This window comes from Streptopelia decaocto (assembly GCF_964273445.1).
Source record: "Streptopelia decaocto genome assembly, chromosome: 1".
NCBI lineage: Eukaryota > Metazoa > Chordata > Aves > Columbiformes > Columbidae > Streptopelia > Streptopelia decaocto.
This window is the reverse complement of record NC_138663.1, coordinates 112,250,208-112,277,068: the sequence shown is the minus strand read 5'-3', so window position 1 is coordinate 112,277,068 and position 26,861 is coordinate 112,250,208. Positions and strand designations below refer to the sequence as shown.

General features: G+C 40.5%; 1 protein-coding gene across 1 annotated transcript; it reads left to right on the top strand.

The window, feature by feature from the left end:
- Positions 1–869: 869 nt before the first annotated feature.
- On the top strand, positions 870–26,172 carry TMEM47 (transmembrane protein 47). The gene is made up of 3 exons (XM_082055955.1): positions 870–1,752; positions 16,401–16,541; positions 24,917–26,172. Exons 1-3 carry the CDS (start codon positions 1,527–1,529, stop codon positions 25,093–25,095), a joined length of 546 nt encoding a protein of 181 aa, XP_081912081.1. The 5' UTR covers positions 870–1,526; the 3' UTR covers positions 25,096–26,172.
- The last annotated feature ends 689 nt before the right edge of the window (positions 26,173–26,861 follow it).

Below are 26,861 nucleotides of genomic sequence, written 5' to 3'. Positions count from 1 at the left end.
GAGCAAAGCTGTTTGTGCTCAAGGAGCTTGCAATGTAAATAGTATTTTTTCTTTCTGTTTTTTTGTCTTAAAGGACTACAGAGTGAAATAAAACATGGAAGAAAGTTGTGTAAACTCTTAGGATTTAATCCCATACCTTATGAAATGAATAAGAACATTGTTATAGTTAGAAGAAAGACAGAGGTCTCAGAAAACTTAAGTTTTTGGGGAAAAAGAAACACAAAACCAACACAAAACTAAATAATATTAATAAGGATATAATAACTAGCACTCCAGCACGTTATTTTTTCTATTTCTTCACAAGATGATGACTTTTCTGGCTTGATTTCTCTCTTCCTATTTTATAGTTCTACCTCAAATGTAAGTAGCAGCAGTTGCTGTCAAAGCTGTGAGTTGAATCTTTCTCCTTTTCTTTTTTAATAATCCTCAATGGACATTATACTCTATCTTAATGTCTGTGTGTGTTTCAATCTCATGAGGGAGAGCTGATTTAGACACTGAATTATACTAGTACCCATGTTTAATAACTAACCAAAACATATGCCCTTGACATTCCCAGCACCGTATTGCTAATCAAGCAAAATAAACAGAAATGAAATTAAAACCAGGCAAAGTACTCATCTTTCCTCAAGATTTAATTTGGGATCAGAAGCGCCGCTGATGGGAGAGGGAAGCAGGAATTGCAAGTACGTCCGCGTACGAACAATGAAATGCTGAATTATTTTTTAAACCTTTCACTAACAACTGGTGATTTAAAGGTCACTTCAGAGAAGGAATCAAGGTCAGACACCGCTAAACCTGAATCCGAGGCAGCCTTCCCTTTCTCCCCGTTCCTCGCCGCAGGGGCGCGTTAACGCGGAGGTGGCAGCGGGGGCCGGTGGGGCCGGGGTTGCTCAGCCCCCGCTGTCCTCCACGCCTCGCTCCGCCCGGGACACCCTGCGCTTCCACGCGTGACGTCCAGCCACAGGCGCAGGGTTACGGCGCGCACGATCACGGATCGGCTGGACAGACCGGTACCCCCTTCCTCTCCGGCGGGGCCAGGGTCGGCGGGGCGGGCCGGCAAGCAGGGAGAGCGGCTCCCGACCTCTCCGGTGGCGGTGGGAAAGTTCCCCAAACTTCGCCCCGGTGGGGCGGAGCGGAGCCGGCAGGGGCTGCCCCATCGCCCCCCTCCAGGCCCGCGCGCACACGACTCGTTCGCTCCCACCCCTTCCCGGTCAGGCCGGGCCCTCCCGCGGCCGCCACCTCCCCCGGCAGGGGCGGGCAGGGGGAGGAGCGCGTCGGGCCGGGCCGGGCGGCGCCGGGGGGGACTAGGGGGAGCTGCTGCACCTGATACACCGGGGCGGGAGCGCGGCGAAGGAGGGAGCGGCGCTGCCCGCCGCCTGCGAAAGCCTCTGTTCGCCGTTAGTCAGCGCTGGTCTCGCTGCTCCTACCTCCTCCCGCCCCTTCTGCGCGGAGCTGGGCTCTCGCTCCTGTTCCCCTCGGGGCCGGCGGCAGAGCGTCCTCCTCCTCCTTCCCCCCCGGGCCCCATGGCTTCGTCCGGCAGCGGCATGGAGGAGGTGCGCGTCTCGGTGCTGACCCCGCTGAAGCTGGTGGGGCTGGTGTGCATCTTTCTAGCGCTGTGCCTGGACCTGGGAGCCGTGCTGAGCCCCGCCTGGGTGACGGCGGACCACCAGTACTACCTGTCCCTCTGGGAGTCCTGCCGCAAGCCCGGCAACTTGGACAGCTGGCTCTGCGAGTCGACGCTGCACAGCGGTGAGATACAGCTGCCCTGAAGCTCGCCCCGGCCGTTTTCCCCCCAGCTCCGCTGCTCCCTGCCGGAGCCAACCCGGCTCCGCGACCGCCCTCTGCCTGGCCCCTGCCCCGTCCCTCCTTCGGTTCTTTCTGCCTTCCCCCCCTACCTCGGCTGCCTCCCGCTCCCCCGGTGCACCCTGTGAGCTGAGACCTCCTTATCCCCCGTGCCCTGGCTGCCCTACCAGGATCTCCATTTCCTTCACCTTTGTCTCCTCCGGAACTGTGTCCCAACCCCTTCCCGGGGCCAGCATTACCCTGGACAGGAGCAGTGTCCGGGGCTCTGCCCCGCCATCCCCCGGTCCCCCTCCGTGCTCCTCGTCCCGCCCGCTACCGCTCCTGCTCCACGCCCGATTTCACCCTCCGATCACCGCCGGGAAAAATTCCCCAGCACCTTTGTTCTCCCGTCCTCCACACTCCTTCCTTTCCTGAGCTGCTTCGTCCATCCTCAACCTCCACCCTGCTTTCCCTGGTCCCAGCGCTTGCCCTTCCCGCGCTTCACGGCCCCGAACCGGCTTCTCCCTGGCTTGCGGGCTGGGGCGAAGGCGGCGGCGGTCTCTGTAAATAGCGTGTGCTGGAGGCGGGGAGCCCGCGGAGCCCGTGCTAGGCTCGTCCGTCTGCCTGCGAGATGGTGTAGGGTGCAGGAGAGATAAGCGGTTTGCTTCCGCGAGCGAAAGGGGTGACTGATTTAATATCTGCCTTTGCCTGTATTTTCATGAAAGATCCCGAGTTTGCACTAGTTTTGATCGTTTATCCGTGTGGCAGTTGTCCTTATACAGTAAGAAGCTGTTGGGGATCAAGCGTCTTATAATTTCCCCCCCACTTTGCCGCCATCCCCCGAAGTCACTAGTCTTGGAAAGTTGGGGCTTCCTAACCAAAGCCAATTGTTATTTTTGTCCCGAGTGAGGAGTTCTGGTCTCTGGCCTTCTGTCCGTCCTCTTGGGTGTGTTTCTGTGTGTCTTTCTCTAGCAAGTATCAGTCTTCCCATCGTCTTTCATACTTCTTTGCCCTCTTGCCACACTCCCTGTTTTGATTTCTTGATGCTCATTTGTTCTTCAGCTTTCAAGGTATTTGGTCATAGACTTTTTTTTTTTTTTAATTTCACTATTGCTTGGAGTACTTAAAAATGGGTTGTGAATAATATAAACAAGCTGCCTGTTGAATATTTTTCAGTAAATTATTTTGTAGTACAATGATTGTTTAGGTTTTCATCAGTTATTTTATTTACTGATAGCAACTTCTGGAGTCCCAATAGAAACACTGACAAATAAAGCCAGCCTCTTCTCCCCCCCTGCCCTGGCCCCATTTTCATCCCCATCCCTGTCCTCCCAACACACATGCTTGCATTGCTAAATCATCCATTTGGATCACTGTGCTCTCTGGTTGGGTAGATCATACAGGAACAAGATGTTTGTTTTGGGAAAAAAAAAAAGGCAAGGGGCTGACTGTATATTCTAGATGCTTTCCTTTTTTCTCACTTTTCTGCAACCCTTGTGTAGGTTCTGGGAAATAAGTGATCTCTGCTTGAGCAGAAATTGCACAGGTTCCTTTGCTACTCTGGTTATTTTTTTTTTTCTGTTATTGTGTGGAGTAATATTTGAGGGTTTGAATGTTGTTTAGGGTTTTGAGTCAGGTAATGCCAAAACAAACTGTAAAGAAATGTCAGTTTCAATCAGTTACCAGGGTATCTACAGAAACTTCAGAGAGCTTTCTTTTTCTTCCCCAGTATAAATGGAAATTTATGTAGGAATGTCAGCTTCTACGTGTCTCCTTAGCAACGTGAATCCTTTGCCCCTTCTCCCTGTCTCCTGAAATACTATCCCCTTGATTGCAGAAAGACTTTTCAGATGGCTTGAATGAGAACCTGCTTCAAATCCCCCCCACCTCCACACACACTTTTATTTGGCTCCCTCCTCATCCCATCTCCCCACCGCGCATGCGTGTACACACTCACAAAAGTGGGACATTAACAAGAGCAGGACAGCTTATGGAACAGCATAAAAGGACACTAATCTCTCTCATTTCTTTATTGGTCACCTGTCTGTTTGTGAGAAGGTAGAAGATGAATGGGCGAGGATGGATGGGCATGAAATGTAGTATTGTTAGATGCTGTGTGTTGAAAATTTGCCCTCTCCTGGTGCTTGCTTCTACCTTGAGCAAAAATTCCTGCCTGTCTAGTTTTATTCAAGTTCCTTGAATGAGCTTTACTCATTTCCTTAGATACTTTCCAGTCTAGTGTAGCCAGGTTTCACAAGCTACTGGGGAAGAAGTGAATGATTGTTTTATTTGAGGTGGTGGGAATAAACCCTGTATTTTCTCCATGTTTGACACACAATGCTGCACTTGAGGAGCCCTGAAATATGAGAAACTGTACTGTTTTCCCTTCCCCTTCTGTGAGTGTGTTACAATTCCCATTTAAGTCAATAGGAAGGCTCCCAGTAAGTTCACCAAGTTGGATTTGGCTCATATTTGAGACCATTTTGTGTTCTTGCCTTAATATTTTAGGTGCATTTTCCTCTTATATCAAGAATCTAGCAAGCAGTATATTTTGGAGATAGCCAAGAGCTCCCACAGGGAAAGCTTTTTTAGCTCTATACCGGTGCAAGCAGCTTTGTAGCTGGCTAGCTGTGAAAAGCAGTGAAAAAGGCATCTTCACCCCTGGTTTTAAGAGATTTACTTTATCATCCCTTAAAGGAGAGCACCTCAAGTGGCACCATCAAGGGCAAGCTCATGCTAGAAGCTGTTAAAACATATTTGAGGTTTAATTAAAAACCTTTGTTGTAATTAGATGTAGGACCCCTGACTGCTATCAAAAGGCCAACTTAGTGGTGGAGAGCAGAAGGAAATGTACAGAGCATGATTGCACAGGCTGTTAGAGCAGGAAATAATCCTTCTCGGTTTTCCTTCAGCATTGCTAGTGCTTGGAGCATGTGTTCTTGCATTCATTCATCCACTCAGTGTTTTGAGGGCTTTTCTTTTTTTTTTTTTTTTTTTACAGCTTGAAAGCAATCCTTTGCTTTTGTACTTCTTTAAAGTTGTGTAAGTACGTCACAATATTGCCGGTTCAAGTATGTAAAATAGTAAGTCAAATTAATTTTTAGAAACCTGAAGAGTGTAAAATATCTCATCTTAAATTGATTTTATTCTTTTTGAGTCTTTAGGGTCTATGGAAATGAGCTATTCATTTTTTTTTTTTTTGTGTAATTGAAGGAGCTAGAAAGGTATTCTTGCATATCCCTTGTTTCCCTCTTCTCTTGATGAAATTCTAAAATTCCCACTAATAGCAACTTCAGGAGCTGAAAAACTAATAAAGTTGCTGGTATGGAAAGCAAATCTTGAGATCCAGCAATGCTGCCTTACAGTTTCACCAGCTGTCTAGGCATAAAATTATTTTCTATGATCAAAGCTTATCTTGGCTAATGCACAAGTTGTCATTAAGTCAGCTGTATTTTAAACTCATGTGCTAAGCTTAAAAAAAAAAAATCAGAACAGAACAAAAAAAAAACAAAAAAAAACCAAAACAAAACAAAAAAAAAACCAAAAAAAAACCAAAGAAACACAAGAAAACCCAAACAAACAAACAAAAAACCAAACAATTTATGAGGTTTGGAGTGTTCCTTTGGTGTCTTTAAACAAAAATTTTTTTTAGACCTCATTTGAAGTGTATTATGTCTAATTTGTGATGGATCATTTGCAGATTTATCAGGAGTTAAGAGTTATGTATGAATATTTATTTCTATCACAGCATCTGCTTAAAATTAAATGTATCTTATGTACCACTGTGTGGTGTGTCAGTACCTGTGCAGGAAGTTGTTGTCTTCCTGCAGAATTAATAACACTAAATTTGCATTTATGCAATAGACTGCAGCCATTATAATTCTTTAAATCAAAGATATGTAAATATGGTGTTGAAGACATAAATGGTTCCGTAGAATCTGATCTGCATGTAGACATTCTGTCTTTTGGCTTCAATATATGTATATGCTATTCATAGAAGACAATGGCTTCTTCACAGCATTTCAGTTTATTGTGTATATAGCATATATAAAAATACATTTGAATGGTTTCATACTGGTTAACCATATTCATTCTGGTTTATGGGGAGCATATGACTTTGTTACTTCTCAACCTGTGTATTTGTTTATGCAACATTCAGTTTTCTATAAGATCATTACACTCTATGAACTGTCTGTGAATGGTTGAAACACAAAACAATCTCAAGGAAATAAGTGCAACAGGGTCTCTGTACATGTTTAAACTTGGTGGTAAGCTTAACTTAAGCATAGTGCAGTAAAGCAGTCTAGTTTTGTCCTTATAATGCTGTTCTAATTTGTTCTTAAAATAAAAAAGCATCAGAGGATACTCATTTGGTAGCGCTTGAAGGGGTTTAACCTTAATTATACATTAGATGCAGATATCCGAATTAACATGGCTCAATAGTCTTGGATGGTATCTGCTTGTTTTGAATCTGAGGGGTTGTTCCAAGGGGAAATTGCTAGCTCAAAAGCAGCTTCCTCATTAGAAGATGTGGATCATTGCTCAGAGTTGATGTTGACACATATTTGTAAAAAGCTCAGCAAGGCTGATAGTTTGCTGTAAAATAACATAAGAAGAGCAAATGTAATTTTACTAAGTCTGAAGAAACTGGTTCGTACAATGTAAGGAGCAATTAATAAAACATTTCTTCTGAAAACTATAGTCTGTCGTTTTGCATATTACTCTCTTTAATACTCATCCCAAACGCTTTCTCTGAAGGTGAATATAAAATCAAAAGCTATACTACTTCAAACTCACCGTCTGAGACCCTGAGCAAGCTGATTTAACTTTGAAGTTGAGTCTGACTTGGAGATTGGCCTTGCTTTCCAGTGGGAGCTGGACTAGATGACCTCCAGAGGTCCTTACCAACCTAAATTATTCTGTGATTCTATGATGACTGATACACTGTTTACACCTAATGTCTACCTGCCTCCTTCAGTAGCTTCAAAATGCCTCAAATTTGTTAACTACACCTCAGAGTAGCCCCAGATAGAATATTTTAAGGTATGCTCCCTCTTTCACAAATGGACCAGTTATTTTAGCCTCAGGCTTCCCAAGGCCATGCTCGCTGGCAACAGCAAATCTAAGACTTGTGTTCATTAGTCTGGAACTTTTAGTATCATGGAGGCTACTATTTCAGCCACCCTTCTCCAAGCAGCTAAGAGACGTGGTTACAGCACATTTGTGTGTAACACATGAAGTTTGTGTGAATGTAGCTGATCAGATCGAGAGCATCACACACCTTATCATTGATAATACTATTTTAAAAAATAACTCACTAAGGCTAGAAGTCTTCCTTTGTTGTTACTGCTGCTGTTCATTGCAGTTTAAAACAGTAGTGTATCCTGTTGCTTTAAATCTTGTTTATTTAATAAAGAAGTCTTGCACCAGTAAGTTTAAAGATGTTCCTTGTGTTAGAAATAATATAAGTGGTTTAAATATTTGATGAGATTTTATATTTAGAATCACATAGAGAGTGACCTTGCCTCTCTTATGGATTTGTGGCCAAAGATGACCACATAAGTTTCAAGGTAACATCAGGAGATGGGATAAAGTCTATCCAGCTGTACTGCTTAATGTGTTTTTACTTGTTCCATTTCTGTAATATAAAGGCCATTGTTTTGATGGGAAATACTCATTGAACTATTTTACATGCTAATTGTTCTTCTCAAGGAACAATGGAATGAGTTCTGAAAATTGCAAAAGATTGCCGGTTTGCTTGAAGAACATCAGTAACTGTGGGAAATAATCACATTCCTGTTCCAACGCAAAGCGTACTTCTTCCTTCTTCAGATTACTAAAATGCAGTAGTATATATAGAAGAGGTCAGAAAAGGTGAACTTTTCTTGAAAAGTTTGTATAACACTTCCACACTTCTCTCCTAATGACATACTTCTAAAACTTCCAGGTTTTTGTGAGGTTCTTGAAGTTGTGGGTGTGTGTGTTTTGTTTTTTTTCTTGAATGAATGCATATCCAATAATTAAAATGGCATAGTAGTGAGCTAATCTCAGAAGAATGCCACGTATCCAATGAAAGAAGTGCCTGAGTACATGCTGTACTATTCTGTGAATGAATTATAGATTACATGACTTTCTGTAATGCTGTGCTTTTCTTGAAGTCTTCTGTTGGCAAAAGTGATGTGCAATGCATGTTGCCTTTAAATAATAAACTAAAGATCTATATAATGGCAGCACTTAAATCTTTATTTGAAGATGCACTTCATTTAAAGGATTTCACTCTATGACTTTAGAAATACAGGCAGTCCACGGCTCAGATAGCAGCTGTACAAAAAAAGGCAAAATGTATATATTTTGAATAAATAAGGAATGTAAGCTTTAATCTTCAGGAGAGATGTGTGTCATGGGCAGATGAGCAAGCACCTGCTATGTTTCAAGTTGCTCATACATCTGTAACCCCCCCAGGCATTAGACTGCCTTGTTGCCTGGCAAAATCTGTCTTCTATGCACGACAGCAGAGTTGCTTACCATATTTTTATTGCTTTTGTTGTTCTGCTTGATCTCCTGTACAGAAGGGAGATAAAACGTGAGGTGGTGTTGAAGCACACAGAAAGTTTCAGTCCAGGAATCTCGAGGACACACATGGTCTGATGACCACAGCAGCTGAAACCGAGACATCAGGCAGATTAATGTAGCCCATAGCTTATACAAGACTGCCGTAGAGATCATCCTGAGAAACTGAGACCGTTTCTGCTTTGTGTGTTGCTCACTTCTCTGGGAACCAAACTGCACCCTGCATGCTCACTGGCACCTTTGGGTGGAAGGCATGCCATGCTTGCCATTGAAGGATGAACGGAGTCTGCGCCTTGGCTGCCTAATGAGTCCCCTGACCTAGTGAGCATGTCCTTCCTTGGCTGAGGAGGGGAGGTGGTGGAGCACCTGCTGCATCCTGCCAGTGGGCTGCTATCATGCCTGGAACAGAGCTGACCTCTTCCCCTCTGATCACGGTTATCTTGCTGTGGAGAAAAGGAAAGCCATAGGAGGAGCCTGAGCAAGAGGGATGCAGCTCTGTACATGACTGTTAAGGAATTTTTCCTCAACATTGAATCACAGAATGTTAGGGATTGGAAGGGACCTCGAAAGATCATCTAGTCCAATCCCCCTGCCAGAGCAGGAACACCTAGATGAGGTTACACAGGAAGGCGTCCAGGAGGGTTTTGAATATCTCTAGAGTAGGAGACTCCACAAGCTCCCTGGGCAGCCTGTTCCAGTGCTCTGTCACCCTCACTGAGAAGAAGTTTCTTCTCAAATTTAAGCGGAACCTCTTGTGTTCCAGTTTGAACCCATTGTCCCTTGTCCTACCATTGGTTGTCACCGAGAAGAGCCTGGCTCCATCCTCGTGACACTCACATTAATGAGGTCACCTCCCTCAGTCTCCTCTTTGCAAGCTAAAGAGACCCAGCTCCCTCAGCCTTTCTCTCAGAAGGGAGATGCTCCACTCCCTTAATCATCTTTGTTGCCCCATTGAGAGAGCCTTGAGTATGGGCTGCCTTACGGTAACACTCAAGTGTTTTTGTGTATCAGTGGAAAGGATTATAAACAGCACCAGAAAGGTGGAAGGGACTAGTTAGGTAAGAGGCACTTCAAAGCAAGACTCAGATGTGGATTCCCTCTTGCTTATTGGTTCACACACCATGTAGATCTCATGTTTCTTTTTTTCCAGGTTGGGTTTAGCAGACAGAAAAGGAGAGCAGTTTCAGTCTACTGTAGTGGTTAAGAAATTTTTCTGTGAAACAGGAGCAGTGGTTCAAGTCTGGAGACAGAGCTGGGAAGCAAAGACCTTGCAGTTTCTGAGAAGCCCTCTAGCCCCTGGTATACTGCAGCTAAGGAGACACCTGCCTTTCCTCCTTCATTAGTCATCTGCCATTGTTAGCCATTAGCTTTCTGTGGCTCAGCAAGACACAGGCATACCAGGTTTGCCCCATTTAGCTGTGTTTTGGACACATCTCTGTGCTTGTTCGCTTTTTGTTTGACTGGCTCTAAATGACTCTCCACTTGGCATCAGGAATGCTAAATCATCTTACAAACATCTTGTACAGTAAATGGAAAGTGATTGTTGCCTTATGTGGAGCCTCCGAATTATCCTTAAGAGGTACTTAGGGATTTTGGCACCCAGCATAAAATCCTCAAAATTCTATTTGGGTGTTGTCAAAATCCTGATAGAATTAGAGCTGTGAGAAAGCCTCACTGTCAAGCCCACCTGCATTGTGCAAGACTTGGGTTATCGAAGGCTTTGTCCCACGTGCTACTGTGTATGGATGAAGACCAATTTCTTAGGGAACAGCTCAATACGTAAATCTCTTGTCAGAGAAGAAACAGAAAATTGTTTTCTCTCTCTTCCACAAACAGCTTTTTAACATATCTGTGACCTCACGGAGTTATTTCATGCATTCAAATTCATGCCTTTCAGAAGAAAGCCTTGGTGTAGAGTGTTTGAGTTCTGTCTTAAGGAAATTACATGTTCAGCCACAGCTGGCTGGTTCCTGCAACTTTGGTAATGCTGTTTAATTGTCTGTGTGACTTGGGGATCCACACACACCAAGTCATTTTGATACCTAAAAAAATCTTGCTCTCAATCCATAAAATAATATTTAAAAGCCAGAGTGCATCTGCGCAGCAACTAGCAGTAATAAGCATACTATACAAACTGACAATGAGGAGAATATGTTTATTTGTTGCAATTTTTGTACAAGATTCCATCATGAAAAGTTGTGGCTCGAGCAACTTAGTGAAGGCTTGATATGGATACTGCCCAAAAATGCTTCTCTCAATGGTGTGGAGAAGTGTGTGCTGCAGAGTCTCAAAAGATGGTACTTGTGGTGCTGACCGCACAAGAGTGAAGGAGTATGGACCCAGTAACTTCTGGACGCTGTTCTTCCCAGCTTTAGCCAATATCCCCTTCATCCAAAGCAGAATTCATTTGAGCAGCTACTTAAAAACCCAATAATTTTGGCTCAGGTGAGGTTCCAAAGGTCTGACTTCTCTGTGGAATAATTTAATATGAGAACTTAATGGTGACTGCAATATTGATCTTTCTCTTGGTATTTCCATTGAATTCAGTGGAGCTTGGACTTTTGCAAAAGTCTGTGCATCTGATCATGCTGAAGAAAGAGGAAATCTTACTGATTGCATGACAAATAAATATACTCTTAGAAACTAGATTCTACCTTTCTGTTTTTATGTAATCGGTACACTTTTAAAATTTCCATTGGCTATTTGATGGCTAAGTTGATGATGAGTGTTTAGGAACTTAGAAATAGTTTTGAATATAAAGCAATTAGGAATATCTCTAACTATCTTATTTATCTTAGTTGATTGTTATGACATGCAATGGATTATATTTAATTTCTTATGCGTGGGTGCCTCAACTTCTATGCTTTACTTGACACATTCTTTCAAATTCATTATTCTTGAATTTAAATGCTATATAACAATTTCTAAGAATATTTATTGGCTGAGGGCAGGTACGTGATAAATAGAAGCTTTGCAATGAATCAGAAAAACTTGCCTAAGAGAGGTGTGTTTTGTTTTGTTCAGTGCTAGACGAGGGTCAGTTGTTGCCTTCATCAAGTAACACCTGCATGTATTTTCCTGCTTCAGCATCTATGAGGAAAGGACTTGGTGGAAACCACAGAATCACACGGAATCACAGAATGTCAGGGATTGGAAGGGACCTCGAAAGATCATCTAGTCCAATCCCCCTGTCAGAGCAGGAACACCTAGATGAGGTTACACAGGAAGGCGTCCAGGCAGGTCTTGAATGTCTCCAGAGTAGGAGACTCCACAACCCCCCTGGGCAGCCTGTTCCAGTGCTCTGTCACCCTCACTGACAAGAAGTTTCTTCTCAAACTTAAATGGAACCTTTTGTGTTCCAGTTTGAACCCATTACCCCTTGTCCTACCATTGGTTGTCACCGAGAAGAGCCTGGCTCCATCCTCATGACACTCACATTAATGAGGTCACCCCCCTCAGTCTCCTCTTCTCCAAGCTAAAGAGCCCCAGCTCCCTCAGCCTTTCTCCCAGAAGGGAGATGCTCCACTCCCTTAATCATCTTTGTTGCCCCATGCTGGACTCTCTCCAGCAGTTCCCTGTCTTTCCATTGTATGAAAGAGAAGAATACTTGTTTATTTCTCAAGAGTTGAACTGAGTTCAGTTGCACTGTCTGAAAGAGCCCTATACACATATTCTATAACATGTTTTTATGGCCACCACTGCTTTTACTGTGGAATACCATGTTGATAAAATATTTAATTTTGGAGGAATTTGCTGAAAACATGGAATCTATGACAATGCTAGCCTTTTGTGTTGCTCTTTCTTGAGTTAAAAAAAAAACCCCAACAAAGTAGGGATTAAAAAAAAAAAACACTTCAGAACTTTGAGCTGTTTTCTCCTTATTTTATGGCTTTTCTTGATTTTATCCTAGTGCTGAAGTATTATTTCGCCTAAGAAATAGAGCAGATAGAGCTGCTCTTAATTAAAAATGAATATCCAGCTTAAAGCCTTGGGTCGTTTCATTTGAGGGGAAGAAGGGAGGAGGGTCACATATTTCAATGTGCAATTAACACTGTGCTTCCATATCATTAAGAAACAGGCATAATTTCTAAAGAGCAATGAGACCAAGCTGTCCTTACAAAAAGGCACTGACTTATGCATGAGGAATTAAAGGAAAAGAAACATTATCGTCATAGTTGGGGGGGTGTGTTTATTTATTTATTTATTTTACTGAACATGGTAGTTCTAATAAATTTTACACCACCATGTATGTTTTGAAAATGTGCTAAGTACCTATGTTCATATTCATATGTATTTCCAAATATTGAAATCCCCACCCATAAACTAATAGGGAGATTGTTGTAATAAGAACTATGCAAACACTGTCATCATCATTGGAACTGCAGTACGTGTTTCCCATGGTTATAGACATTGTGTTGCTTCTTGTACAGTGCAAAAACTTATTTAGATTTTCATACCTAAAAATGGTACAAGTTAAGGGAGACTTTCTTAAGAAATCTGTCTCAAGTTACTTACCAATTGTCAAAAATGTGTTAATTGTAGTTGTCTGGATGGGATATGTGGCATTATCAGTGCAATTCCTAACATATTGCTAAAATGATGGAACACTGAAAAAATGTGAAGTTATGTTTTCATTTGACTCTATGGTTATAAACCTACAAAGCAACTTAATTTTGGTGTGACTGTAAGACGACAGGGCTTTTCAAAATCTTAAAGTTTATTAAGATCTGTGGGAGCACAATTTTATTAGTTCCTAACATTTTTCTTAGACAGTGGATGTGTTGTGTAAATAAACGGTAGTGATGTACAGTGAAAAAATCTAATGTGTGTTCTGAAAGTGTAACTGAATTGTGGTTTTAATCCAGGAAAGTAATAATGATCATGTGTAAGTTCCCATTTTACTCATGTTTATGCACGTTCCTATCTCTCTGAGAACAAGCAGTCCCTGAACTGGGTATATAGTAACTTGTTTGCAGGATTGGTGCATGCCTAGAAATGGTGCAGGCATATTCTGGATACTCTATGGGCTTATGATGTTTATGTTCTGTGTACCAGTAACACTATGTAACAGAGCAATCTGTTGTTCCCATTTTGATGCTGTGTGTTATAAATCAGTCCCAGGTAGTCTGAGGAAAATTACAATTTTTTATTGCAGAAAACTGTGTTTGCTGTATGTGGTTATGTTGTTGTAGCTGTCTAACTTACAGGGTGTTCTTCCTTCAGAGGCAGTGATTCAATTTTCTTTGACTGTTTCTTTTCTTCTGTATAAAGTCCAGTGGTCTGGATTTTTTCTTAAAAAATAATTGCTGTTAAGTAGAATGCCCGTGCAGAAGGTTTTACTTCCTTAATCCAACATAAGCTTTATTTTGTCACCAGATCAAATGGCTTTCAGAAGTGAAAGTTAAGGTTTTTCTAAGACGACAAGGAGATTTACATATGTGGTTTCCATGGTAGGCAGTATAGGAAAACTCAGTCTGGTATTCTTTGTGCATTCATGTCTGACCTTCGTGATGTTCTTTAACCAGAATCCCTCCCAGCTGCAGCTCAAGGTAAAGGCTGGTGGCACTGTATGCTCCTGTAAACGGATACTGGAGCTAAAATAGAGGCAATTCCAGACATTGTGGCCCAGAGCACAGCGCTCAATATCTGATCCTCAGCTAGCAGTGAGGAACAGTAAGAGCCTCGGTTTTGTCCTACTGCCAGCATCGCTGAGTAAGTTCTCTTACTCAGTACATTAGTTTTGTTCAACTAAGTCAGTTCTTTTTTAGTTGGGAGTGTAGGTGTCTTCCAACACTGATTTGTCCTTTTACCTCCCACATCAGTACTATAGTAAGGTAGTTTGTTTATTTTTAAACTGTTCCAAAAATCTATAGATATATCTGTCCTGGAAGTAAAGCTATATTCTAACCCCAAGCTTATATCATCTTTGCCTTAGTTATTTTCACTTGATTGGTGGTCTTGCCAATACAGTCTTGGAAAGCAATAAGGTGCTCAACTTTTTTCCATGGAGTTGCTACTCCAGTGTTGCATGCTTTTTGTTTGCATTAGACTTTGGCATCTGATCAATGTGAAGACAAGATTTAATATTTTATTATTTGTAGCGGCTTTCAAAAATCCTAGATTCTGAGTTTTCCCATCTGGTACTTTGATTTACTTCATCAATTTTTTATGGCTTTTAACTTTGGGGTGGTATGGATTTATGTGTCCAGTTTTTGTATCTTTGTAATTTTCTGGTGCAAGGATTCCTTTCATGTTGTTTTGAAGTGGTCCATTCTCTTTATTTATTTCTGTATTTTATATCTGTAATGCACTTTGATATTGGAAGAATACTTTCTAAATCGTCAGTACACTAACCATGAAGGATCATGTCAACATTAAAAGCCACTCCTCATAACATTCCCAGTTGTATTTCCATCCCAGTAATAGTAAAGCAGTGGGACACACAGCAAACTGATGTTAGAGGTTGCATGCTGAAGGTAGGAGAATGAGAGATTGCTCCCAGCCTTGGGTTCTGGTCTGGTAAGAAGGCAAGAAGTAAAAGAGATTGGAAGGTTGAGTACTTAGTAATTAAAGTGCTAGTAAACTACATCCCTGGATTTCTAAAAAGAATAAAAATAAATGTGTGTTTTTCCTCAAAAACTACTTTAAAATAACTTTCTTTTTTAGCAATGCTTTTATAGCTCTTCTATCCACTTTCTTCTTTTAATCTCCTTCATCCTTTTTCATATAATATATGAAAGCTTTTTGGTGATAATAGCTGCCAACCTTCTCAAACCCCACAGCTGCACTGGCAGTAACTTCAGCAGATTAGATCTCTCATGAAACTAGATGTACTGTTTTTTAAAACACTGAATTTTGTTCTTTTCAAAAAGAGAATGTGGGGTTTTGTTGTTCTTATTTTAGTAACCTTAAGATCTCTAACTTTATTTTGGAAATAATTAAACTTATTTTCTTTGAACTATGTAATGCATTTGGATACTTTGCTCTGAATATCATATGCATGCTAGTATTTTCAAAGTAATAAGAGATGCATTGGTTTCATATGTCCTTTTCGCACGAGCTGATTTTATATGATCTTCCTTGAACTACTATACAATAGTGATAAACAGTAAATAGTGATCCGACTCATTTTCTTGATGCCCGTTTTTGGAGTGAGACAAGGTCTTAAATACTCTTTTGCAAAGAGAGACAGCACGAAGCCCATGCCTTTCTAAAATCTTTCAGAAGCTCCTATGTGAAGTCTTGGGTATTGTATAGGCCCATGATGGCCATCAGCTTGCAAATGGTTTTCATGTGACTTAAGACTGTAAGGATGTTGACTATAGCTGCATCCATTATGTATGAGCATAACTAGAAAATACATGGGGCCAAATCCAGAAGTTGCTTTTTTGGGGAAAAAAGACAAACTGACACTTCAGGATAACCGGTGTTTTAAAATGGACTTCAGATTTGACTTGGTTTGCATCTGATGATCATTACTGCCTTTACAGGGGCTTGACTTCCACCTTTTTTTTTTTAGTTATTATTCCATATCCTGCCTTTACCTGAGTTTTGTTATTCACATCGTGTGGCCTTGGTACTTCCGAAGTGACAGGTGTATATGATAAGCCTCTGTGCATTTCCCTTCCTATGTCACCCTAATCAGCTCAAGCAGAGGTTTGACTTTCACTCTCTTCTGTGAGAAAGTTACAATAGACTGGTCACACAATAGCTAATCCTGAACCAGCCTGAATTTCTCATTCTAAATTGGACAAAAACCGAGGGACCAAATTATTCAGTCTTACTTGAGCCACAATCCCAGTGAGGCCAACTAAGCCTTGAAAAAATATTGGAGGTTGTGGCACTTTGTTCCTGAGTTACATCTGTTGTATAAAGGTGTTTCACTAATTAGGAGAAAAGAAATCCAAAGCACAGTTGTTTATTTATCTGAGCCTTGGTGCAGGCTCTGCGTTCCTTATATTCTGCTGTTTCTTTCAAGCCTATGGGATTGTTTTACTGAAATTGTATTATTATATTTTCCCCCCTTTTTTTTTTTTTTTCCCTAGACTGGCAGATAGCTACTCTTGCTTTGCTGTTGGGTGGTGCTGCCATCATTCTCATAGCTTTCCTGGTTGGGTTGATCTCTATCTGCGTGGGATCTCGGAGGCGGTTCTACAGACCGGTTGCAGTCATGCTCTTTGCGGCAGGTAAGCAGATTACTGCCACCATTATGAAAATTTCATGAGAGGAGCTTCACTTTTGTGATGGAAGACATGCCTTGTTCTGCATGCTAATTCAGAGGCATTTGCTTTACTTCATTGTTAACTCTGGTGAGGTTTGTCAGGATACAGGTTCTGCACAGCATTAATTATTTTTGCAGTTGCATTATTATTGGTTCATAAAAAATTATTTATTTGCATTATATTTATTGTTTTGTGAAGTGCATGCAGCAGAGGAAACTACAGAGGATAAATCTCAAAGTACCATTTTCAGTCTGTGACTTTGTGCTGCTTGATTTTTATCCTTCATACAAAGCCATTTCTGTTATTTTAATGTTCTTCCTTTTACAGTTTTAAACCAGGAAAAATTAATGCTTAAATGTGAACCCTCGAAGCCCTGTGTGTGAAAATAAATAGGATTATGTTGCAAGGTGTTTATATATGCCCCTGTGCCACAAGGAATTAATTTGATTCTGTCAGCTTGCTTACTTTGTTATTAATTTAACAAGCTGTCACAGTTTAGTCCCTGTTTGGTTTTAAAAACAAGAAAATGGAACAGTTTATATAGACTGTCACAAAATCTTAAGGGAGACCTGTGAATCTGAATTGTCTGTAAGACTGGTCTAGTGAGATATAATTACAATATCACATCATCTCCTTTTGTACATTCTGGTGGTTTGGGGCTCAGTCAGCATGGATGTTTCAGTTTCTCCTGAGATTCACCAAGCAGGGTTTGTCTTCATCCTGTCACTCATTTCTGCACTGGGGCCAGCAGCTTAAGCCCCTTCTGATAGCCCATAATGAAGAGGATGACAGAGCCTAGTTTTCAGGATGTATTTAAAAAAAGCCACTTAAAAGGATGTGAAAAGACAAGAGCACAGAATTTGCAGGGTGTTCAGGAGCGAAACAGAGCTCCGGGGAAGGCTCCTGCTGCCCCCTGCTGTTAGTGATGCCTTGAATGAGCCGCTATGCTTGAAGATGCGCTTTTATTTGTTCAAGAAGTGTTAGTAGGTCACGTTTCATTTGCTTTTAGAAAATGAACGCAACCTAGGATCAGATTTCCTGAGCGGAAATTGTAGTTTTTGTGCTATGTGACACATTACTTGCTTGGTTGAATGAATAAAGGCACTGGTGCCATTGTTTTAAAATTTAGTATTAATTCTGAGATTATAAAGCATGCTGGGCAGTTAACTTCAAAGGAAATGGGATTATTGAATTTTTGTAGTCGTATCTTATTTGGTTTTTGACTTACTACACAATGTTAACAGAAATTAACTTGGGCAGTGAATGGCTGAACAATTACTATCTTGCCATATTGCTCATTTACTACATAGTTAAGTCTGTACTAAAAAAAAAAAAAGAAGCAAATTTCCCCAAGAAAAAAAAAATCCCAAATCCTGCCATTTGGCTTAAAGCTTAATCTGTTCTCCTCTGTATAAAATTAGTTTTAGTCTTTACTATAAAAGTTGGGAAGAGGAATGGGGATTTAATGCTCACTTGCATCAAAAAGGAAAATATATTGGTGCTTTAGCTTGTGAGTGGTGTTCACCCCTTTCCTTTGCCTCTGCGTGTGTGTGTATTTTAAATAGCCATTTTAAATAGCATTTTAAATAGCCATGACCTGAATATGATAAGGAGATGATGAGGCTGAGACAGCCTGCCCCATTCTTCTTCATTATCTGGCAAACCTGAGGAGAATCCTTTTGGGATTTGATGCTGACATAGTTAGTGTCATTTCCTACAGATATTATCTTTGATGTTAGCTATTTTAAAGGTGAATATGGGCTGGCATATCTTGAAAGAATTATGGAAAGAGTCCCCTACTGAAGAGGGGAAAGTTAAGGTTGCAGCACAGTGGAGTTTGTATCTTATGCCACTGTCCATGAATTCAAACCATCACCTGTGGATTTCACAGAAAATCTTTGAGGATAAACCTCACCCTGACCTGTGAATCTGCTGACAGGACCAAATATTGTGTATGGCTCTAGGTAGGAGTCTACCAGCTGCCCCTGGAAGAAGGACACAGACTGAATTGCTCAGAGGCATTTAACGATCTGTATGGGTGTCAGGTAGAAAACGTTGTTGTGTGTGAGAAAGGACAAAGTGGAAAAGTGACTTCCAGGCCCTTTAGAGTCCAAACAGTTGTCTCCAAGCATTTTTTCTTCTAGTTTTGATTTTATTTTATTTTTTTTTTATTATTCTCAGCTTCAGGTGTCAGCAGCTCTGTAGGTGAGGAAGAAGATTGACTGACTAGGACTGGAAGGGATGAGAAAGCACAAAAATATTTCAACCTAGATACTAAGAATAAGCCATCAAGTGAATGTGTTTAAACCACATACTGTCAGCTCTGTGTAATGGGTAGACGAACAGGTATACCTCAGGTAATGGAAAAATGTGAAGCATCCAGAAAGGCATGTGCAGAACACTCTTATGTGGAGCCACCTTTGCTCATACAGCTTTTCCAGCATTTTTGGTATAGTAGAGGTCACTAGCTAACATACTTGCTGCAGTGTCTTAGTGCTCATGAACACAACTGATGCTGAAAGCTGCATCCTCAAAGTACAAGCTCACAAACTCGTCAGTTTGGGAGTCTCATGATACGGTTACCAGGTAACGGCATGCTAACTGAGCCTAATTTAAGGGCAGAAAGTGTGATTGTTCAAAGTTGTGACAGTGGCACACCAAAACCAAACCAGACACTTAACAAACTCAGAGCAAACTTTATTCTAGCCAAAATAGTTCAGCAGAAAACCAAACTAGAAACAAGGTTTATCAAAATCATTCAGCACTCCTACAACATTCTAACCACAGGTTCAGGATACAGGTTGGGAACTCATTACTACACAGCCAACATACAGGATGTAGGGAATTCCCAAAATTCTGGAATGATGACTCAAAATGTGCACCTACTCAGTCACAAAGGAGGACTCTCAAGGGTAACCCAGAAGATATAATGTCTCACTGGTAGGATGAGGGTGTTCAAGGACAGTCCAGAAGAAACATTTGCTCACCAAAAGGTTGAGGAGCTTATTTGGGTGGCATCCCAATTCAAGGAGAGAGTCCCCAGCTGCAGACCCGCTGCTCCAAGGAGAGCTTACTCAAAATGAGGTCTCCAGCAGACTCCATTTGTAACCTGGGTCAAAATCTCCTCTGTGGTAATATATGGTCAATGGTCTAAAAGCTTCTCTCAATCGAAGTGCCTCATTGGCCAAGGGCCCTGTCTGTTGACCAGAGGGACTTGCCTTTCCTCTTCCCTGATTGAGGTGGGTGTATGTGTCTCCAGTCACTGTGCAGGGTCTGTCAGTCCAAGAGGGTGGGAGGGGAATGTACCTGCCACAAATCTCCATAAAAGCAAACGAAATTGTAATTTAAAAGATTATTGCCTTCTGGGGCCATGTTTTAATAGTGTTTAGAAGAATAATGTGTTACAATTAGTAAGCTTTTAACACAATTCACCGGATGCTCTTATGTGTCAGCTAGGTAAACTGTGGGTAAGTGGAAGTATTATAGGTGAGAGAGTAAAAGAAATTAAGGCAGATAATATTTAAAGAATACTTAGAGGATGTATCTTTCTGTTCTGTCAGAGAGTCAGAGCACAGTCCAGCTGGATTGCGTCCTGAATTCTGTGCTATTACCTATTTTCATAATGATGGGGAAGGTAGAATAAAAGTCTTCTTGTCAAATTTTCCAGTGAAGCTAGAAAAAATGTACAGATATATTGGAGAACAGAAATTGATTTTGAGACACCGATGAAACGATCTGAAGAAGTATGACTGACTTCAGTAGGATGTAGTGCAAGTTGCTACAGGGCAGTAAAAAAGAGTCATAGCATCAAAGAAATATTGATAAGAAGGATACTCTGTATGTGATGTAGTCCAGCCTTCTTGTTGAGGCAAGACAGATGCTAACAATAGGTCAATCATCTGCAGCTTTGTCTGGACCAATCTTGGAGAACTGCAAGGATGAAGATTCCACAGCCTCCCCAAGCATGTCTTCCTGGTGCCATACTACCCTCCTTATGATTTTTTTATTTTCTTTCCTGATGTCCATCCTGAATCTCTGAAACTGAGATTTGTGTCTATTGCCATTATCTTAGGTTGCATGGTGCTACAAAGAAGAAGTGTTTGGGTTTGGTTTTTTTTCCATCACTGCAGCTACATTTTCAGGTAACTGTAGTCTGGTTTGAAATTGCTCCTTAGCCACCTGTTCGTGAGTCTAAATAAACCTAGCTCACACATCCTCCTCTTAAGGATGATTTACTTTAGGATTCTGATTATCTTGGCAGCTCTCTGGACCCTCATCCTTAATTGGTCAATCCAGGTTCACTACTGATTGCTACTTTGTTCTGTATGTGCTTGGAAGTAGACTCCAAGAGAATGTGCTCCATAATGTTTCCAGGAATTGAATTGAGACTGACCAGCCTATAATTCTGTGGATTTTTCACTTCTAGCCTTTTTAAAAATGGACACATTAAACTTTTTCCAGCCATCTGAATATCTCCTGATAACTGTGGGTTTTCACAGATGATAGAGAGCTTGTGATCACATTGGCCAACTCTTTCATCACTCTTGGGTCAATCATATCTGTCCCCACAGTTATGGAGGCAACTCTAAGTCATCCCTAACTTGTTCCTGCAAGGTTGACGCCCTCCCAGACCATGTCACTTAGAGGTTCTGGAGAAAGTGTCATGGTGCATCATCTGTCACTAGATTGGCTTTCCTGTCCATCATTGTATAAATATGTTTTCTGAACTTCATTTTGCAACTAATGCATCTATGAAAATTCTTCTTTATTACCCTTTTTGCCATTTCCTAGCTTAATTTTGGACACCGACTGGGCTTCAGACTTCCTGATTTTGTACCTACGTATCAAAAGAGTGCTTTCCTACTCCCCTTTCATTGTCCATCCTTGTTTCCTGCTCTTGTTTCTTGTGCATTGTGCATTGTGCATCCTTGTTTCTTGTGCATTGAGAAACTCCCTGTTTGGCCAGCTGGGCGGCCTGCTGAAATTCCCAATCTGCCTCTGTAGCAGGATGGTCTGTTCTTGAGCTAGCAGTATTTTAAAAATCAGCATGGACCCTTTTTCTCTTCATGCTGCTTCCCAATTAATTGCACAGGTTGTATTAAGTACAGATGACTTCCTAGACAGCAGTTGCATGTGTGTTAATCTTTGACACTGCAATACCAATTGTTTATTAATGAAGTGCTTTACTCCCGTGAATGGGCAGGAGGAACAGTGTAGAGAACAGAAATACAGAACTTGCTAGCCAGCACCACCTTTTTCAATTAGAAAGCCAAATTATAAGGTTTTTTTTGACAGCAAAACTGTTATAGTCAAACAATTGAACAAGGAAAAAATATTACATTTTCCTAGTTTCAAAGCGTTTGTTATGATTTATGCATGTTTAATATGGTGAGTATGTATAATGGCATATATTTCATATAAATAGAACAAAACTAGTATTCCTGTTCCTGTGCAATTGTCTTGCAAGCATCATGGTGCTAGTCATAAAAATGGGTCGAAATTTGAAGTGAATAGTCTAGTTTGAGGTGATTAGTCTTTTTTGAGTTGCATTTTGAAGTTTTTTGTTGTTGTTGTTTTTGTTTTTTTTTTTTTTAAGATTTGTTTTGCAGCCTTTTTTCCTATGGGAAATACTAGCATTTCCCAAGAAAGGTAGTTACATACGCTTCCCATAAGCAGGTCAACATAGCATGGAGTTCCTTTAAATTAATGGGAAGCAGATCAGTAGTTGCAAGCATTGGTTTTAAGAACTTTTTGGGTCATACTGGTCATTTTTCATAACTTCACCAACTGTTGTTTCTAGCCTACACAGGTTCCTTCTCCCTTTACAGGGAGCAACAATGACAAGAGGCAGAAAAAGTGCAAAGCCATGACAGTGTTGTGAGGTGTGGTTGTTCCACTGGCCAGTTGCTGCCAGCACTTCCTTTGAGTTTTTTAATAACATAGCTGGACCAGTAGTAGCAAAAACAGGAACCCTCACTATAAAAATGTCTAAAATACCGGTTGTGGGTGTTGCTCCTTTAGCCACATGTTCATCTTCCAACAGAATAATTTTTTTGTTTTGTTTTGACAAGTCCAATCTGTAGATTAAAATTGAGCATACTTCCTATATTAGGTTGAGGGAAGATGGAGAGCTTCCTTGTTTGAAACTTGATATGCAGACAGCAAAGCAATTCCTGTATTGACTCAGCAGAGATCCTGCAGCCCCAGTTCAGGAAGCCACTGAAGAACTTGCTTATATTCATTCATCTTAGGAAAACCTTTTTGACTTTGAATGGTCTTAAAGATGTGTCAGATACTTTGGGGTGTAATGGTGCTCTCGTTATACAGAATTGGAATGCATAATCTTTTCATAAGTGTAGGTGCTTCCCCTAGTGTACCTTGTCAAAATTTCTCCAGTGTTGCACAGTATTTTTATGAGCTGGCAGACAAAAATTATATTAAAATGGAATAACACCAAGTAACACTTCAATAACTTTAGGATTTAAAAAAAATCCTGTGGATTTTGGTATCTACATCAGAAAATCCACTATCCAAACATTATTCAGGTTGTCAGTCTCAAGTAAGAGTCCAAAGACTAGTCTGTAGGCTAAGTGGGCGGGGATGGAGAGGAAGAAATTTCCAGTGAGCGTTTTGTCAGGTGTTGTCACCAAGGGCGTGTAATGAACATGGGAGATCATTTCCCCATACCAGTGGTCCCTATCTGTAGGACAGGAGAGCGGTAGTCTCCAAGTGCCAGTTTGACAACACTAAAGCAGGCTTGTGTAACTGAAAAGGTAAATGACAGATTTTGACTGTGTAAAGTGTTCAAGCAGTAGCAGAATATAAATAAAGTTATTTTATTTTTCCTGTAATTTCTCATTGTAATTTCAGAAGGGCTTGTGTAGTCCAAAGTAGTCTCCTTTTCTATTATCCACTGGTATTTTATATGGGCTCTGGCTTTGTAACAATTCTCTAAATAGTGTTCGTTCTCCTAACAATACCTAATAAACTGAAAAAAATGATTCAGTTGATGTTAAAGAAAGTAGTTATTATGGCGTTACATTGCATACCATTGAACTTCCATCACAGCATGTCTCAGCCCTGCAAATACTTAAGCATATGCTTGACTGTGTAGATGTGCCCACCCTGACCATGATCAGGGGGTTGGGGTAGTTTGCAGAGGCCGTCACCTGCTGAAATCTTTAAAAATTGCTAGTTTTTAAATGCTGGAAGGGAGCACTGTGAAAAGGCCATATTTGAGAAGCAAAAAGGATGTTTTGTACATTCCTGTGATGTTTAATCTTTTGTGGGTGGCAGAACTAGAGGCCCGAAGAATCACTACATCAATACAGCTCATTCTTGTCTTCAAACCAAGTGTAATTTTCACCTACTTACCTTGGAAACTGTTCTCCCATTTTTCTATTAACAGTGTGCCTGAATTTAAAAGGGAATGGATGCTGATGAAACTGAAATCTTCTTGTGAAAATTTGAGTTCTTCATCTGTGTATTTTCCTTTTCAGGTTACTGTATGTGTGCTTTTTTGATGTAGCACAATAATTAACAGGTTTGCTGAATTCCACTGCAGACATGTGGATCAGGCTGCAGGAGATCTGGCTCAGAGACAGTGCTGTAGAAAGTAATGATTTTTAAGCTTTTTACTGCCTTGGATTTGATCTGTTTTATTAGCTTTTTTCCTCATGAAGCATTTCTGACCCACCCCCTAAATTTGTAATAGAAGACAGTGTTTTGCCAGTTGGAAGTTTAGTGACTGATCAAACTTTATAGATTCCCTGGTATTTTGTGTAACAAAATCATTAAATCTGATTACAGTACACAGTAATGCATATGAAATATTCAGTGAGTTTTTACTGAACATAAATATGTATCACCTACTACAATGAATTATTTCTAGGCTAAGTAAATTATTTGATTCTGAGCTATAATTCTTAATATTCGTTTATTCTTGCTTCTCATTCTGACTTATTTATAATAGCTATAGAACAAGTGATTTCAGTTTTGTTATTATGGGAAGAATAATGACTGCAAACTAAAATACAAAAGAGAAAAAATATTAGAACTGGGAAAAGATTGCTTTCACTTTTTATTTCTTGGACATCTGAAGGATCATTGTTATACCATAGCAATAACATTTTCTCATCATCGAGGAAATATGGAAGAACTGCTATGTTTTCTTCGGATTAAATGAAGGTGATTTTTTTTTTTTTTTTCAAAAGTACTTACTAGCTAAAAATGCACCAAGAGCATTTTAAATGTGAAATTCAGTTTTGTGATGTTTTCCGTGTTTTATGGAAATGAATTTAGGCTTCTTCTGACACATTTTTTTTTTCCATCTCTTTCAGTTGTTCTTCAGGTGTGCAGCTTAGTCCTTTACCCAATCAAGTTCATCGAAACGGTCAGCTTGAAAATATACCATGAGTTCAACTGGGGCTATGGCCTGGCTTGGGGTGCAACTATATTTTCATTTGGGGGTGCAATTCTTTATTGCCTGAACCCTAAGAACTATGAAGACTATTACTAGAATAATTTAATGAGAAGAAAAATCACTAAAGGATTACCCCATCTTTTCTAATTCACAGTTTTTTTAGGACACTTGTGGAGCACCAAACAGTCTGCTCTGTTGATAAAATAGCCTTTGCCTTTTGGGTGTGAACACTGTAACCAGCTTTTACAACCATTTAAAAGAACTGCAAACACTAGGGTTGCTGATTTTACATAGGCAGATGCTGCAAGCTGCTGATACATAAGCTTCATTTTTCCTGACAACAAGCAAAAGGATCTACGTGTGACAGCGGTCATTGTGAGAAAACTAGTTGGAATGAGAATGCAACGCCAGCATCTGCCATTGCCTTCAGGGGAGCAGCTGGTATAGGCTCCATTTGGAAGTTTCCCTGTATCATAGAGGATTCAAATGTCTGATGAGCAGGCAATGGCATCTTGTACAATAGGCTGTGTTGGCCCCTTGTTACTTGCTCAAAAAAGCTCTTAAGGAATTAGTTGCAAGTGACTGTGTTGAGGGCAGTGAATGTAACTGGTGAATGACTTGTCTAATATCTGCATTCAACAGTCTTCTGGGAGAATAATAAAAAAAAGGCCAAGCAACCAAGCCACCAACCACACAGGATTTCATGAATTGGTAATCGACATCACTGTGCCAGCCGTAGCAGATTTTTGAAGGAAGTCCAACCGTGGAGACGTGTTCTTCTGCCTGTGCCGTTGGAAGTTGTGTCGGCTCTGAGTATTTTACTGGGAGGGTGGAGATAAGGGGAGGTAGAAAAAGACCTCATCTGTCCCCGAGGCATCTAAAATGCATGAATGAATCGCAGTTGTCCTAATTACCCATTTAATTTCCAAACATCATCACAAAAATAATGCATATGAAACAAGTTCAGTTATATTTTTGAAAGGTATTAGTATAAATGAATATATATCTAATACAAATATAAATGCAGAGGGAGAGAGACGATTCATCTCGTAATATGAGCTGTGATGCAGTGGTTAAAGTACTAACTTTGTACACATTCTTGAAAGTCTTGGATTGATACCTTCAATTTTGATTGGTGTTACAAAATAAACGTAGAATGGTTTGTCTTCTGTATATGCTCTTGTACAGACTGTGTGTTATGGGAAATGCTTAGAAGTTCACATCAAGTTAAGGTAGAAATGGACAAAATAGGTACTTGCTATTCCATGTGTAACCTATTTACTTACTAAAATGGTTTTTAAGGCTGTAGCAAAGAAAAAAACTGTCATTAAAAAAAAAAAAATCTAGTTAGGTTGTGAGTGTCTGTGATCATCAAGAATACAGCTGAGACCTCATCATGTCCATATTAAAACATCAGTACTTCAGGAATTAAACTCTTGTTTTTAAGAGCTGAGTTTATAATGGACTGGCTGGTGACTATGTACATCTAATCACTCTTTGCTTAGTATGTTTCCCACTTAAAACATCCAGAGAATGTACAAATGAAACGAAATCCAAGATAAATTAGGGCAAACTTTCATGTGAATTTAATCTGCATCACTTTTATTTTTGTTTACAATTTGCTGATTTGGATATTTTCAATTAATTATGAACATATTTTTATATAATTCTAATCTTTAGAAATAACTATTTTTTTTAATGAGAAATTTAAAATATATTCTATAGGGACCTCTGCAAAAAGCAGATATGCTGGGGTTGCACATCCACCTCTACACAAATGTTTTTGCTGGTTCCATGGAAAAGACTGCTGAATTACTCAATGTTAAGACCACATCTACAGTGTTACTGCTTGTGCCAGGGCT

Coding starts and splice junctions, on each gene's coding strand:
- TMEM47 (XM_082055955.1), top strand. CDS start 1,527: ATGGCTTCGTCCGGCAGCGGCATGGAGGAGGTGCGCGTCTCGGTGCTG. Junction 1,753..16,400: donor CGAGTCGACGCTGCACAGCG/GTGAGATACAGC, acceptor TTTTTTCCCTAG/ACTGGCAGATAGCTACTCTT. Junction 16,542..24,916: donor AGTCATGCTCTTTGCGGCAG/GTAAGCAGATTA, acceptor CATCTCTTTCAG/TTGTTCTTCAGGTGTGCAGC.